The sequence below is a fragment of the Cicer arietinum genome, chromosome 7 (assembly GCF_000331145.2).
Source record: "Cicer arietinum cultivar CDC Frontier isolate Library 1 chromosome 7, Cicar.CDCFrontier_v2.0, whole genome shotgun sequence".
NCBI lineage: Eukaryota > Viridiplantae > Streptophyta > Magnoliopsida > Fabales > Fabaceae > Cicer > Cicer arietinum.
The window spans coordinates 47,434,222-47,452,207 of record NC_021166.2 but is presented as its reverse complement, the minus strand read 5'-3'; the positions used below and the strand labels follow the sequence as shown (position 1 = coordinate 47,452,207).

Genomic DNA, 17,986 nt, shown 5'->3' with positions numbered 1-17,986 from the left:
AAAATGAATTTTCATTACCATAAATAAACACAAAACAATATAAGCAAATAATCATCAACTATGAAATGGAGAAATCATTTTTTTAAATCTATATGGTTTTAACCTTTGCCATAAAAATAAGGTTAAAATATATTTTTGACCCTTTAAGTTTAACTCAATTCTTATTTATGTTTTATAATTTTTTTTTTATATTTTATTTATGTTGAGACAAAATCTCTCAAATGATTTTAATGATAACAAAATTACTTAAGAGATTATGATTGTGGTTAATGACTAACATGTGCTCTTGAGTGTATTCATATAAGATAATAGGTTATTAACCATTAAGGCAAAAAGAAGGAAAATGTGATTTTGGCCTGAGGATGGAAAACCCACGTGAGGATGGAAATTGCTGCAAACGCGAGGATGGAAATTGCTGCAATTTGAAAAAACTCCAGATTTGGACAATATGATCTCTCACCAAAACAAATGTGTTTATTCAAATTCATAACAATGTCAAACATGAATAAACAAAGCATTTAAAATTAAGAGTCAAAAGGTCAAAGGAAAAAAGATGAACAAGGCTAGATCTAGTTTGCAGAGGATGGCAGAATAGGCAGAGGATAGGCCAACAAAAGTGAAAGCAACCTATCAAGCATGTGCAAAGGCTAAAATCTGGACATTTATTGGGCTTGAACGTTTTAATACATGAAGAAGTCAAGTTAACAAAAGGCAACTTGAAACAAGCCAAAAATGGAAGATCACATGTTTGCAGAGGATGGCAGAATAGGCAGAGGATAGGCCAACAAAAGTGAAAGCAACCTATCAAGCATGTGCAAAGGCTAAAATCTGGACATTTATTGGGCTTGAACGTTTTAATACATGAAGAAGTCAAGTTAACAAAAGGCAACTTGAAACAAGTCAAAAATGGAAGATCACATGTTGCTGCCAGATCTGAACCTCGGACTGAGTATGACAGCCCTATGTCATATGGTGGCTTTTTCTCTCTTGTCAACATCACCTCAAAAGGTGAAACCAACCTAGACCTTAAAGTCTTCGAAAAATGCAGCTCAGAAACAGCCTTGCACTCTGATTAAAGAGAAAAAGCAAGGACATGTCAAAATCAAAGCTATGCTGCGTGAGGATGGGATCTGCCCAAGCCTAACAAGCTGAGTGGCAGTTCTGTAATTATGATGAAAACCTTGGATCCTTTGAAAATGAGCTCCAACGGTCATCAAGGGCTTGGATCTCTATAAAATGCTAACAAGCTCTCCATTGGAAGATACACAACACACTTGCATAAAAAGATCAAGCATCTTAAAGCTTTCAAGAAGCAAATCACATCCTCTCTTATTACTTTCCTTGATCCTACACTATATCTTTGTATATCTTTTGAGAAAGTATTAAGTATCAATCACTCTCATTCTACTTTGTAATTTCCTAGTGAGTGAAGCTTGGAAATATTTGAAAATTAATTGTAAGCTTGATGAAGCTTGATAATACACAGTTTGTAATCATCCTCGGGTTGAGGATCGATCTGTCTGAAAGTTAGTGAAATCTCACAAGGGTGTGAGGACTGGACGTAGCCATCTTTGGGTGAACCAGTATAAAATTGTGTGTGTGTCCCTCATATTCTGCTCCTACTCTTTTGCTCAACTTTGATCTAACGATTTGAAAAATCCCATCCTCGAGCTAGACATCCTCAGCGAGAGGATAGTTTTTAAAACACTTAGAATTTGTTTTTAAACAGCAAAATCCCTATTCAACCCCCCTTCTAGTGATATTTAGCTACATCAATTTAGTCCTGTATATTATATTTTGTTTGGAACGATAGCCTTTAAGTCTCAAAATATGCATGTTTTGATTATTTTTTTGAATTTATGTTAAAAAAAAAGTCATATGGATGTTAAGATGATGACATGTCATAATAATGTTGAGTTGAAAAATCCAATTCAATAATTAATATGATGAAAATATAACTTAAATGATCCAAGCGAGAAATGAGTTAAATTTAAAAGAGCAAATAATTATTTTTATTTAAAAAATAAAATCATGTTAGAAATAAAATAAAAGAGAGAAAGATAAGAATAAATAAAATTGAAACTTTTGTATTATTCTCTTCTCAAGTGTGTCTTTACAAAACAAATTAAGTTCTATTTATATGACACAAATAAATAAATGAAAGAAAAAGATTAATGACACCAATTGATTCAGACACTAATGAGAGTTATGAGATGGAAAACCAAGAAATGGAGATCGACTAATACAAATTATTCATAACAATCCTCCTTGTATGTCAATGAAGATATACTTCATTAAAATTTTACTAGAAAAAAATTTGGTGAAAAAAATTATAGTGAAAGAAAAATAATACAATACCCTTTTGTGAGAATTGCTATATATATTTATTTATCCCCTTCAACCAAACAATCATCTATTGGACGGAGAAGACTAATCTATTGTGTCAGTTTCTCAAACGTTCTACATGGAAGTGACTTTGCAAAAATGTTCGCAAGATAATCACACGAACTAATTTGTTGAATGCTTATATCACTACTCTTTTGAAGATCACGAGAAAAAAAAATTTAGATAAATATATTTTATTTGATCTCCTCTGTACCCCTCTTTTAACTGAGAAATGCATGCATTATTATCTTCATAAATAGTTGTTGCATTCATTATTCTAGAAGACAAACAAGTCTCTTGTATGTGTTGGATCAAATATTTCAACCAAACACATTTTCGACTTGTCTCATGTAGCGCTAACATGTATTTGCATAACCAATCAATTTTAGTTTGGGTGTTTTTGAATAAAACAAATCCATATCTATTGTACCTCTAAGGTGAAAACGTATATGTTTGGCTCCGTTCCAATGTATTTGTGCAGGTGAAGAATTGTATATTGCTAATAGATTGACAAAAAATGATATATCAGGATGCGTTTAATTAGCAAGATATATCAGTGCGTCAATCACACTAAGATATGGTACTTCAAGACCAAACAGTTATTCATCCTCTTCTTGAGGTTTGAAATGATCTTTATCTAAATCTAGTGATCTCATAACCATTGGAATATACAATGGATGATATTTTTCCACGTAGAAACATTTTAGTACTTTTGCTATATAAGTTTGTTGATTTACAAAAACTTCACTATTCAAATGCTCAATTTGTAATCTCAAACGAAAAAAATTTCTTTTCCAAGTCATTAATTTCAAACTTTCTTCAAGTAATATGCAGCTTTTGGAAGCTCTTTAGGAGTTTCAATGATCTTTATGTCATTAACACACACAAAAATTATAACAAAATCATTTCCATATATTTTCATAAAAATACATTGACAAATTAAGCCATTTTTATATCCATCTCTTAGCAAATATTCCTTGAGACGATTGTATGACATGCATTCCGATTGTTTTAGCCTACAAAGAGACTTATTCAACTTGATAAAAGAGTATTCCTCGTAGCATGATCTATGCACCTCAGGCAAATCAAATCATTCAGGGAGTAGAGTTTCATGTAAATTTCATTATCTAGTGAGCAATATAAATAAGTTGTAACAACATCCATCATGTTCAAATTGAGCCCTTCATGTGCTACCAGGATATTTAAGTATTGAAAGATATTTGCATCCACTATAAGTGAATATGTCTCATTAAAATCAATTATGGGTATTTTCAAAAATCCTTGAGCAACAAGTTGGACTTTGTATCTCACAATTTCACCATTTTTCATTTTGTTTTTGCACAAAAACCCATTTTAATCCAACTAGTTTGACACCTTAAGTTGTTCAAACTAGAGGTCAAAAAACTTTTCTTTTGGAAAGTGAGTTGAATTTAGCTTCAATTGCGTCTTTCCATTTTGGCTATTGTTTATCATATTTTGTGCTATATTATATGCAAAATATCATAAACGTTGATTTTATGTTGGTTCCACCGAATTCCATTTGTGACATAATTTATTGAGATATCTTTCTTTCCATGAATTTTAGGTAGCTGACCAATCTCTTTTGGGACTAAAATGTCGATGATATCATAAGACAATTTTAGAGTTTCTATATCCTTACTTGGTCCATTTTTCTTTTTCGCTCATTTTCTTGTTTGAGGATTTTTATCTTTGGAACCGATTGGTCTACCACACTTCAGCTGCACTTGAGATACTCATTTGCAACATTGAAATATTCCACATAGACATACATTTTGATTGGAGCCTTATCATGTGATACATATGATTTAGTCACACTTTTTGGATCAATGAACGCATTTAGAAGTTGGTTTGCTAAACTTTGCAAATAAATTATATTTTGAGCTTCCAACTAAAATTGCTTGGTTCGAGAAACAAGATGAGATAATGATAATTCATTCCAATTGATCTCTTTTTCTAGCTATTTATTATCTCCTCTTAATATTGAAAAATTTGATTCATCAAAATGACAATCATCAAAATATTTCAAGATATTTTATAATAGATAGAGAATCATATTCAACATATTTACCCAACCTTCTTTGAGAGCCCAACTTATCGCGATGTGGTGGAGAAATTGGAACATACTCCACACATTCAAAATTTCTTAAATGAGAAATATTAGGTTCTTGACAAAAAAATCAACTATAACGGGGAAGAGTTGTGATAATTTCTTGGCATGAAGCGAATCAATGTTACAACATGCAAAATAACATGTCCCGAAGTGGAAATGTGAGGTTTGCATCTCTTTAGAAATGATCTTGCAATTAACTTTATACGCTTAATAAATAATTCTGCAAGTTCATTTTGTGTATGAGCATGCACTATAGGATGTTCAATATCAATCACATCAGATATATAATACTCATTAAATACTTGAGATGTAAACTCAACAACATTATCAATATGGGATAGCTAAGAAAGTGAATTCTTATTTGAATTAGTTGAGTAAGGAATCTTGTGAATGCTTGGTTGTGAGTAGTGGCGGAGCTTGACTAAAAAGTTTGGGGTGATCGACATAAAATTATAATGTATAAATCAAATATGCAAATAATATTGTATAGCAAAAAATTGATTTGTAATAAACACAGAGTAGAGCGTCAAATAATTTACCTACATGACTTACAAATACCTTAAAGTAAAGCTCTATATTCTTTAATTAACTTGAAATCATCAATAATAGACTCAGAGTCACAACCACAAATAAAAATATACTTGTCACAAATAAAAAATTTATTATCAACAAATCAAAGATAATATGCACAAATTAGAGTGACAATCACAAATCAGAGACAAATGAGTAAATACGTTTAGTGATCAATGATAAGAAAACATCTTGTGACAAACGTATTGATGATAAAATCATGTCAGAAACTTACAATGATGTAGCAGAGCTGATAGGAAAAGAGATTTGATCAAGTCACATTCATATGCAATGCAAAACACCAAATAGAGCCACTTGAACTGCCATTATTGTTGCATTCTAAAACAGGCAGGTGTAGCAAAACTTCAAGGATGAAAAACACTGAAAGAACAAATGCATCTTATTATATATCAAGTTTTTTTAAATGCATCTAATATAAAGTAAATTACAACTTATTTATGTTTATTTGTTCTAAGCAAACTCAAAAACTCAAGCGTTTAGTGTTTTTTAGAAAACCTCATATATCTTGTTCAATAAACAACCAATTTAGGAAACATAAAACATCTTTTCAGAATGTGAAAATTAAATAGAAATTAAAATCAAACATCTTATATGCAACAAAAAAACTCCATAACATGCATTAAAACAAAACAATATCTTATAAATCTAATTTCCTAACATCTATCCATTCACTCAACAATTGTAACAAGAAAAGAGAGATAGATATTAACCGAGTTGATAACAATGGCATAATAAAGTAAGTAATAAACAATTCCAACGATGAACGAAATCGAGAGATGAATTGAAATTCGGAGACAAACCTTTTGACGAATAGAGAGGGAAAAGATGGAAATAAGTTGGAATCTTCGTAAAGGCGAGCACAGATCGTGACATAATAAAGTGAACAGCAGAGAGCGAGCATGAAGCACATATCGTGCATGTGAGAAGGGAGACGCCAGAGTGAGCAACGGTGAGCAGAGAGAGACGAAGACGAACTGCTAACGAACAAGATGACAAAGACGACAGAGAAGACACGAACGACGATTCTTGAAGTTTTCGTCAAAACTATATATATATATATATATATATATATATATAACTTCAAAAACACAAGTACATCTTCTTTTATAAAACTCTATATTAGACTTCAAAACATGACTAAGCATTTATATTTATACATGTTTATATGATATATATGGGGCATATATTACACTAAGGTAAACACTGGATTATTTATAGTACTTAGTTGTTATTACGATACTATATATAACTTCCGAGATTCATTTATTGAACGTTAATTCAATTTGGTATGAGCTTGAAAGGAGGCTTAGAAAAAGTTGGAGTTGGGTCATATCGTCCATAATCTTTTGTATTAGCCCTAAGAAGCCTCTCGTGGATGTTGCTTACTTCTTCCTCATTCATTTCATTCCTTGTTGTTACCTATACATCAAATTAATAAAGCAAGATAGAAACTCAATTAATAAAATATACTAATCAAAACCTCAACGACGATTCTTGAAGTTTTCGTCAAAAATATATATATATATATATATATATATATATATATATATATATATATATATTTAGAGAGAGAGAGAGAGAGAGAGAGAAAGAGGGAGAGAGAGAAAGAGGGAGAGAGGAGAAGAAAAAATATTAGGATTTTAGGTGTGTTTGTAATTTTCTAATTTTAATAAGGGTATTTTGGTAATTTACCTATTTTATTTGTTTATTTTTGGGTGGCCGCGACTCCCCTGTCACAACCAAGATCCGCCTTCTGGTTGTGAGTTGATAATAAACAAACATGTGACCATTTAGTTGATGCATCAACTAAAACCATAAAATATCAAAATGGTCTACATGGTGGGGTGTATTGGCCCACAAATATCAACATGTATATATTTTAAAAAATTGATCGATTCACTTCCAAATTTTGTTGGTGATGGCCTAATTATCGACTTCCTTTAAGAGCAAGAGGTGCATGAGAACTTATTTGATTGAAGTATCTCATGACTCTTCAATTGATGACTACATAAATTTTTTCAATTATTTTTTGCATCATTATAGACTCAAGGTGGCTCAATTGGTCATGTAAAACAACAAACTTCTCCTATAGGAAATTAAAATTCTTGTATTATTCGTTTCTCAAGTGTGTATTTATAAAACAAAGTAAGTTCTATTTATAAAACACACATAGTTAAATGAAAGTACAAGATTAAAGACATCAATTTATTCATTAACTAATAAAAGTTATGAGAATGAGAGTTATGTGAATATGGGAAACAAAAATTGACATGCACTAGTATAAATTATTAATAACAAATCATAAATTAAAATTGTTATTGTTCTTCGTCCTTTTCACCATCATCTTCGTCAACTCATAAATTAAATTCATAAAATGAAAGAACCTTCATCTTTTTCAAACCCAAAAAACTCCAACAAGTTCGTTTTTCTCTTTACCATCTTCTTTACAAATCCAAAAATAAAGAATAGAAATGAAAATATCTTGAAGAAACAAAACAAAAACTTTAACCCAATAACAAAAAGATAATCATGTTCGAAGTAAAATCAGAAACATGAAGATGATTGTCAAACATTCAATGAATCTTAATAAACCTCAAATTTTAAAACCCACAAATTTTTTTAAACCTTGAACATGAAAATGAAAATATCCCCTAATTAATAAAATAATCTTCTAGATATATACTCTAAATTCAAGAAATTAAACAAATCTTAATAAAGTCTAAAATCAAAACCTTCAGTTTTTCAAATATTGAACATGAAAAGAAAGATATTCAATAATAAAATAACCTTTTAGATACAAACCTTAAATTCAAAAAATTCAACAAATCTTAATAAACCACAAAATCAAAACCATCAATTATTTTTTCAAACTTTGAAGATGAAAAAATATACCTATTAATGGAACAATCTTCTAGATCAAAAACCTATTATTTTTCCATACTCCAAATTTCACTTATTTCTCCCTGCTCCAAAGTACACCTAACTCACTATTCAAATATAAAACTACAAAGAAGAAGTGAAGATGTAAAAAAACGACATTAAACACAAATATTATAGTTTTCTCCTTTTCTCCTTAAAACTAAAAACTTTTTTTAGTTATTAATTTATTACTTTTATGTTTTGTTTGAAATATTTTATGACGTGGCAACCACACACATATATAAAACATTTCTAATTCACAAAATTTCAACCAGTTACAACCAATACCATGTAGGTAAAATTAATATAAATTTAACATAATAAAGTAATTTAAGGAAAGTTAAAAGTGATCTCCCATTAACGTATTTTCCCGATCTCTGACTCCCCCAACAGTGAAAGTGGGAAACAAAGGAGAGACTATGGGTTTAAGCCGCAGATTGAGATTGATAATTCTCAAAAACTGAAACGTTAACCACCGGGGATCTAATCAGTAATCAATGGCATGGTTAGATATTCGTTCACTTCTTCTATTCTCCGCAGTTTTCCGCATCATTTTAATCGTATACGGAGAGTGGCAAGATGCTCACATGGAAGTCAGATACACCGACGTTGATTACCTCGTTTTTTCCGATGCGGCTTCTCTCGTTGCTTCCGGTGATTCTCCTTATAAAAGAACTACTTACCGTTATTCACCTTTACTCGCTTTTCTTCTCCTTCCTAATTCATTCATCCATCAATCTTGGGGAAAGTTTCTCTTTTCTTCTGCAGGTATATATCCCCTTTTTTCAGATCTACTTTCTCGAGATTATTCTCACGTCTTTTAGGTTTGTTGTGTTTGGATTAGTGTAATTGAATAGAATACTAGTCCTTAGTTGAACTATTCAATTTATTTTCCACTTAGTACCACTAATCCAAACATACATTATGTTTGTATTGCTGGTATAGATGGAATTGAATAACTTTTTTATTTTCTTTCACTTCTTTCCACCTTATATCACTAATTCAGGTTGGGTTTGAAATTTGCATTGACTTATGAATTTGGGTTTATCTACTTATATAAACTAGCGCTACTTTTCACTCCACATTTATAAAAGCCTCATTATTTTCAGAACTAGAAGTGTACTTTGAGATGATATAAATTTGTTTTTTTCTCTCACATATTTCCAGAAGTATACTTCGAGACAACATAAATTTGGGAGTGGAGAATGTTTTTCCCAATGTAAACACTAGTCACAATGTTTAGGAGATTATGAATGGGAGTAGTTTATGGTATGTCTATAAGTTGTTTTCAAATTATTTATTTCGATAAATTCTTTTAGACTTGTGAAAACAGTTTTACAACTTATATAAAAATAATTTAACTACAGTTTCTCTTTCATTATAGACATAGATTATATGTAAGCGCTTATGTGATAACTGATTTTTCAATAAGCATTTAATTCAACTATCCAAGTGTTGGTTTGTGAGAGCATTTGTGGAGGTAGATTGAAGGTTTTTTTGTGTGTGTGGTAGTGATTATGTGCATTTTTTTAATATTGAATTTAGCTTCTCATTGGTGAGTGATGTACTTCAGAGAGAAAAAGAGGTGAGGAGTTGTAATGGTGATTAGGAAATCAGGAGAGAAATAGAGAGGCCAGATGATTGAGAGTAAGAGACGATTCAGAGAGGGATTGGAGAGAGCTCTGCTGGAGAGGATTCAAATTCGGGTTTAATTTAATGGGTCATTTGTGCAGGGAGCTTTGATGTCCTCTGTTTTATTGGAACCATGTTAGATGCTACCTAGTTATAACCATACAATACACCTGTCTCTCTCTCTAAAGTTTACCCCCCATTTTAGTCGAGGCAGATCCTTGTATATGATTAATATTTAATGCATACCCACTTTTTTGGTTCCGATCAATTTGACCTTTTATAGTTCTGAGATAAGTGTTCTTTCTATCAAAACCAAAATAGAGAAAAAGGAAAAACAAAATATTGCTCCATCTTCTAGTCAAAGTTACAAAAGACAAGAGTGCTGTTAATGTGAGACTTGGAGTATCGAGGATTTTCGTTTTTGGTTGATTTAAGTGACAATTTTGTCCCTCTGCAATAAGTTTTTAAATTAACGTCTTGTTAGACAATGAATAGGCTGAATGGTCTCCCATTCGTTACAACTAATCAAATGTTTTTTGTTTCTTATACGCAGATATACTTGTGGGATATTTTATCTATTATATTCTAAAGCTGCAGAAGGTTCCTGAAAACCTCTGCAACTACTCTGTCGTGGCATGGCTTTTTAATCCATTTACCTTCACCATTGGGACACGCGGGAACTGTGAACCCATTGTTTCTGCCATGATATTGTGGATCATTGTCTGTCTTATGAAAGGTATGATTCTGCTTCTGTGTTAGATTAAATTGATGGTGTTGTTAGCTAGTAATAGTAATTTTCAGATTGTCATATTGTAATCTATAGTCTTTTCCATGTCCTTAAAGTGTACCAGTACATATGAACATTTTGGTGGTCTTATTTTCTGCAAAACACAGTTTAACATACCAAAATTAGTACTGTTCAAATATATATTTTGCATTCTGTAATACAGTGTAAAGAATTAAACCAAAATACTTTTTCATCTTTTCCATATTTCAGTATTTTTTACCTAGCACTCATCACTGAAAATTGAAATGTTCTTATTGTGTAACTGTTTTCTTCCTCCTACCACGCATTTCAAAATCTCAAAAACCATAGTATAATATTTGAGACTCATTTAATACTCTTTGTTTCATGAGTGTACTGGCTCCCTTCACAAAAAGTAGCCAATTTATTAACTGAAATTGTTAAAATAAATTGTTATATTTATATTTCCAGAGGGACATGAACAAATATTAAATCATTATATTTTAAGCAGTTTTGGCATCCTTGAAAAAAAGGAAAGATACCAGATAAACCTTCCGGCATATGACATAAGTATATTGTTTGAGTAGGGGAAGATAGAGCAGAATGCCTTTTACATGTCTTTAAATTTCTTTTCTAATTTTAATTTCAATTTGAGATGATTAAGTTTTAGTCTTTCATTTGATTCATAGCCTTGCTGTTGGTTGACACACCAAATAAAGGTTTTTTCTTAAAAGGTGTAAAATATTAGATATTTGCATGTGCTTTGATGGTATTATTTTTTTCCCCATTTTTCCTTCTTCCCCCTGGTTTGCAGGTAATGTGTTACAGTCAGCATTTTGGTATGGACTTGTTGTCCATTTCAGGATTTATCCTATAATTTATTCTATTCCTATAATCCTGGTTCTTGATCCGAACTTCTTCCCATCTGGTCAGAAACCTGTCCTAAGGAACTGGAGCGCCGTTCAGAAAGCGAGACCCGGAGAAGGGAATGTTCGTTTAACCCCGGTTAATTTATTGAAAAACATATTCACAAGGAACAGGCTGATATTTGGACTGGTCTCAGGATCGGTTTTCCTCTTCTGTACCGGTCTGTTCTACCACTTATATGGATGGGAGTTCCTACATGAGGCACTGCTGTACCATCTTACTCGTACGGATCCAAGGCACAACTTCTCCATCTATTTCTATCACATATATCTTCATTATGGGCATGACATCTCGGTGTTGGAAAAGCTTGTCTCCTTTTTGCCACAGTTTTTGGTTCAGCTGGTTCTTATTTTCAGCTTTGCACAGGATTTGCCATTCTGCCTATTTGTGCAGACTGTAACATTTGTGGCCTTCAATAAGGTTTGTTAAGTAATAAAGAACGTATGCTGAAATTTCCAATATTACTACATATTTTCATTTAATTATAGTTCTAGTATATCAGTTTTAGGTAGCATTGACACTGCACACTTAAGGCATGTTCAGTCCAACACTACACTCACATACGTGGTTATATTCAATCACTTCCATTTTTTCAAATTATTACGGGTGTCAGTGTTGTGTCTGTGTCGGTGTCCGTGCTTATAGTTAGTAAATTAGATTGTTTTATTTCAAACATCATTGTGTCTCTATTGGAGCCCTTTCTGGCAATGGTCCTTTAAATCAAGTTAACCAACACAATTTCTCATATCTTGCAGGTGATTACAGCACAGTATTTTGTTTGGTTCTTTTGCTTATTGCCTCTAATACTCCCATGGAGTAAAATGAAGCTTAAATGGGGTGGATTGTCTTGTATTCTTTTGTGGATCGGAGCTCAGACCCATTGGTTAATGTGGGGCTACCTGCTTGAGTTCAAGGGAAAAAATGTCTTTTTACAGCTTTGGATTGCTAGCTTAATGTTTCTGGCAGCAAACATATTCATCCTTGTCATGATTATTCATCAACATAAATGTTCTTCTCTTTTTAAAGCTTTAGAGTATACACACTCCAAGCATGCAGCTAAGCTTGAGTGAGTGACCCTGACCGATGGGGAATGAGTTTCAATTTTTGTCCTCACCGTTATCGTATATCGCCCTGCGCTTCAATTTTGGGAGGTTAACAATGCAAAATGTAAGGACTATGGCAACCGGTAATCATGTTGAAACATGTATTATTTTCTAATAGTGAAAACAATAGGCGAATCAATGTATTTTTATTGTTTTGTAACCCTATACGATATATTTTTTTTTTGCAGTGCATAATCTTAAGCAATGAATTTATTTTTATTGCTTTGTTAGCTTTTTGTTCTCTATCTGCCCTTGTAGAATTCAACTCACGAATCGAAGTTTAATCAAGGGGCATTGCCAGTCACTCGAAACTAGAGTAAATAGTAAAAATGATCCATACATTAACAAGTGACGGTTAACATTAAACTAGATGTGCATATAGCACAACATATGTGTTATGTAGGATGCACATTTGGTAAGGCTGAAAATTGACTGACTGATGTTAAATGTTACGATGGAAAAATTATGGCTCTATAAAGAATGCTCTCTTCACAAAACAACCTTTTATTCTTGGTATTTCTTATGCGTTCGTCTTTCTTACTTTCTAAATTCTCTTCTTTGCCCGTAATTAATTCTTATCTTTTATTTGTACCTTAATAATACACTTTATTTGCTCTCAAATATAAGTAAAAATAGATCAAATAAAATTGATATTTAGTCTAAATTTTAAATTAGATGCATCAACTTTCTTTCACCTTATTTTTACTTATAATTAAAAACAGAAAATAAGTTAAAATATACAATTATAATAAAATCTAATTAGAGATCTCCCTAATTTGGGAGGAACCCTTTTAAAAAATGACAGCATTAAATTTTATGATACAATATTGTGAAAAAATAAAAAATAGTTTTTATTAGTTTTTCAATTTGGATAGTTTTGTAGTTTGGTAATTACACATTATTTTTTCTCTTATGTTTATTCTATCGAATAAAAGAAGAAAAATGTTTTATCTTTCTTTCCTTTTAATTTTTATCATACCAAATAATTATACAAATCGTCTCAATTTCTATTTTTTCCCTTTTTTTTTCTGACTTTTTTGTTAGTAAAAAAATCATAAATGAGCTGTCTACATATTATTAAATGTCTCCATAAATATATTTAAATTATCAAATAAAATAATATATTAATTGTCATTTAATATATGTTCAATGTTTTCTAACAAAAAAATAATCAATTAAAAAATAATAAACATAAAATATTATATATTTTGAAAAATAAATAACATAATATTAGGCGAAGGCTAGGTTGAACAACATGTATAGGTCGTACACTATGCAAAATTAATTTTAACCACAAAGTATAAAATTCTTCTGAAAAAACCCTACCTCTATTAAGTCTATTAATATTAGATTATTTATTGAGATGATTTTTTAAAGACTCCATTCATTATTTTATGTGAGTTTAATCGAAGGACTCACAGACTTAATATTTGTTAATTTAATTTTTTTTAGAATTATTTTGAAAAAATATAAAAAAGATTTCAAAAAATATGTTTTTTTTTTGTCAAAAGCATTTCAAGATAAAAATGGACAAAAAGTTTTTAATTTATTTTTTTCTTGAAAACTTTGAGAAAATAATCAAAAGCTTTTTCTTTTTTTTTTTCCAATTAATTTTTACTTTTTGAAAAAAATCGAACTTGTTTTTCCCAAAATATTTTAAATTAAGTTTTTTTTGAAAATTTTTTGACATATATTTTTGGCGAAAAAATTAAATTTTTTCAGATAAAAATATTAAAAAATAAATTTAAAAGTAAATTTATGAATTCTACTTAGTCCACGTAATTTTAGATATTTTTCAAAATAAATACTTTTAACCTTTCTAATATTTTAGTTAAATACAATAGTTAGTGGACTTATCAAATTATCTAATATTTTGGTTAACTATAATAATTAGTGAACTTAAAATTGACAGATATATCTATGATTTATCTTAATTGTTATATCCAAACAATAAATTGAATTTCTAATGTAGATAGGTGGTGGTTGAATTGTGCTCCCCTATTTTAATTGTTTGTTTAGTGTTTTGTTTTTTTAAAGACATGGTTGAAGATGAGTTTGACTTTTATTTTTTGAAATACCAATATGAGTTTGGTTACCTTGAGAGCATGTGGTTATTGTACTAACCGAAGAAAAGTGAAAGAAACTTTGCATAGATGAATAAGAGCTTTTTGTTATAAAGGAAGAGGGAGTGGTATGTTGATGGAGGAGGGAGGCGGTGCTTGAAAGTATGTAGTATAATCAATGAAGAACCACTAAGGTGGGATAAAAATTGAAAAAATTCAGTGCAAATGAAACATCATATAGAACTAACTAGATTTTAAAAATCCAATAATACAAGAATTTTGTGCACAATGAACTACATAAAGAAGAAGTTGTGCACACTAGAACAAACGATAATCTTATCTGAAACTTCTAGATATTACTAAATTGAAGAGACGTGGTTAATAAAATTTGCATACATGACTATATTTTTTTTATGTCTACGTCTTAACCACGTGAAAAAGTATAATTAATTATATTAAATAAATAGTAAATTCAATTACAACAAAAAATAAACTAAAATTCAACTACATAATTAATCATTTTTTTAATGTGATTTAAATTAATTATTCACTCAATTGAATCAACTATGAGAGGTACTAGGACAAGTTACATTTGTAACAAAAAGTTATTCTCCACGAAACATTTTTGATAAGATAAAACGTGTGGATAATATTAACTCAATTTCATTATATATACATAGCGATAGATAAACTCTACCTTTTATCATTACCACAGCAATGAAGATTTCACTATTGTTGAGTGTCTTCGCAGTTTCAATATTGGGAATATATTCAGAAGTTAACATTCCACCAACATGCAAGCGCATTGAGTGTCCGATATATGACGTCATCGAAGCTGGAAAAGACTATCAAATCCGCCGATATAATTCATCTGTTTGGATTTCCAATTCCCCCATTGAAGACATTTCTCTCGTTGAAGCTACAAGAACTGGTTTCAGGAGGTAATTTATTTTTAATTGTAAATTATTTTCTACTCAAGTTTTCAAATAATAGACTTACGACACTCTCTCAATATTTTGTGTATTTTTTATTAGGATTCGTAGTTAGGATTATTAAATTAAGCCAACTGCTGATTATTGGAGTTTCTCACACCGCTGTGAGAGCCGGTACCTAGATTTTGAGTGTATGTACGAGCCAATATAAACTTTTCGTTAAAAGAATTGATTTCAAGAAATCAAAACGAAACTATTTATCGCATGTTTGGTTCTGAATTGACTAAAATTGATTTTGGATGAATTAGTTTTGTAACATTGATTTTAGTTAAAAGTGAGTTGAATGTAAAATAATTTATGTTTGGATATCTTCGAGCTATAATCAATTTTGGAGGCTGAATCAATTTTGCTTAGATAAACAAAATAAGTAATGTATATGCCGTTAACAATTAAGTAAACTAAAAATTTGGTGCAGTTGAAAGTATGGGGTCATGAGCAGTCGCCCTTCTTGTCCATGTTCAGGGTCACCGGTGACTTAGGTTAAGTTTAGAATTTTGTAGTAGTTAGTAGGTTATTTGTTAAAATTCCGTTGTAAATCTTCGATGAGATCGGTAGTTCTCGATCTTGCATGAAGTTGTTTCTCTGATAATCTAAATTTTATTTCATATGAAAAGAATATAGTTATCTCGTGTTAAACTTGATATCAGCAGAAATCTATATGTTCACTCATTCTTTTAACTTTTTTCTCAGGCTATTTGATTATATTCAAGGTAATAACAACTACAAGCAAAAAATAGAGATGACAGGACCAGTGCTATCTGAAGTGTTACCTAGCGATGGCCCCTTTTGTAAATCTTCATTTGTTGTAAGCTTTTATGTGCCCAAATTGAACCAAGCAAACCCACCACCTGCAAAGGGTCTTCAAGTTCAAAGATGGAAAAATGTGTATGCAGCAGTTAGACAGTTTGACGGATTTGTGAGTGACACAGATGTTGGAAAAGAAGCTGCAGCTTTGAAGGATAGTATTGCTGCTACTAAGTGGTCTTCTTTTATTGATCAAAGCCGTAAAGCTGGTGGTCATGCTTCTGTTTACTCTGTGGCTCAGTACAATTCTCCTTTTGAATTTGATAATAGAGTGAATGAGATATGGTTCTTGTTTGATTTGGAAAATGGATTGCAAGCTATGTGAAAGCAATATGTTGAGTGCAGCTGGATGTGTTAACAAGACACCTTTGAATTGATAAATAATGTGCAGCCTATGAAGTGTTTCACAAGGTTGACTTTTTGGTTCATTTGATGATAATCATGTTTAGTTGGCTACACTTGTTGCAAAATAAAATCATTAGGAAATGATATGGCTGTTGAAATTACTGTGTTACTTTGTAGTATTTTAATAGAAATAATATTAATTTGTTTTTAATGGAGACCTGTTGAATTGTTTTCTGCATTTGGTTCTATTAGCTTTTGCAGTTTGTTGATAGGTTCCTTGCAATGAATGTTTGAAGGTCAAGAAGTATTACTGAAACTAGAAGGAGTTTCAAATAGTTTTCACTACAAGTTTGAATAAAGTCTAAAATTAAGTATGGTTATGCAAATTCAGTTCAAGTATATTTATGCAAACCGAGTTAAAATTACGTTAACCCATTTGAAGTATATTTATGTAAATTCAGTTCACATACTCCATGTAGATTATGAATTTTTAGGTTTTACAAATTCAGTTCAGGTATGGATACGCAAACTTAGTTTAAGTATATTTACTATGTTCAAGTACGATTATAAAAGATTTGAAAATTTGATGAGTTAAGAATAATTTGATCAATTTGAACTTTTTAAAACATGATGGGTGTACCTATGTTCGTACATGTACGGAAACACCAAATGGATCTGAATGGGGAATCGTCCGAAGAGAATGAGGTAAAGGCTTAGGAAGATATGAATCAGAAGGCTGGGAAGACAACACAAAACTGGAGGATCATCCCCAAGAAGAATGATAGTGATGAGATGCATAGTTATCCACTCCAATATAAGACCAAAATCAATCATGGTTTGCTTAAAGTTGTTGATACTTTCAAAAAGTTTCTTTTGATTCTTCCTCGTCTTCTTAAGATTATTTGTTGAAAATCATGGTTCAACCTAATCAAAAGAGAAATATAAAATTTGAAATGATAGTGTGAAGAATTATGATACAATTAGTGTCAGATACACATTTATATAATATCTCTAAAGTAACTTACACGACAAATACTAAATTTGACTATAAAACTTAACCACCTAAAGATGAAAACACCAAGAGAAATGTCTAATTACCATAGAGTAGAAGATCAAAGAAAATTATAATTGTTTTACTACCATAGATAGAAGAATAAAGAAAATTAAGAATATTTAACTACCATATGGGAGGAACATACAAAGTCAATAATGACTACGATCAACAAAATAATAGAGAACCAAAACACCACACACTTTGTATGTTTGACTTTTGCAGTATCATGAAGAACAAATTCACAAACCCAATCACCATGTCTTAATGTTACAAAGCACTTCATTAAGAGAATGGG

General features: G+C 30.8%; 2 protein-coding genes across 3 annotated transcripts; both read left to right on the top strand.

The window, feature by feature from the left end:
• The first annotated feature begins 8,366 nt into the window (after positions 1-8,366).
• Positions 8,367-12,663, top strand: LOC101496379 (GPI mannosyltransferase 1). 2 transcript variants are annotated; one of them, XM_004510999.4, is made up of 4 exons: positions 8,367-8,794; positions 10,212-10,394; positions 11,218-11,750; positions 12,086-12,663. In XM_004510999.4, exons 1-4 carry the CDS (start codon positions 8,524-8,526, stop codon positions 12,398-12,400), a joined length of 1,302 nt encoding a protein of 433 aa, XP_004511056.1. In that variant the 5' UTR covers positions 8,367-8,523; the 3' UTR covers positions 12,401-12,663. The 2 variants fall into 2 exon arrangements, with proteins under 2 accessions (XP_004511056.1, XP_073220085.1); XM_073363984.1 differs by lacking the exon at positions 8,367-8,794 and adding an exon at positions 9,160-9,295.
• Positions 12,664-15,084: 2,421 nt separating this feature from the next.
• On the top strand, positions 15,085-16,852 carry LOC101496823 (uncharacterized). The gene is made up of 2 exons (XM_004511000.4): positions 15,085-15,437; positions 16,179-16,852. Exons 1-2 carry the CDS (start codon positions 15,214-15,216, stop codon positions 16,615-16,617), a joined length of 663 nt encoding a protein of 220 aa, XP_004511057.1. The 5' UTR covers positions 15,085-15,213; the 3' UTR covers positions 16,618-16,852.
• Positions 16,853-17,986: the final 1,134 nt, after the last annotated feature.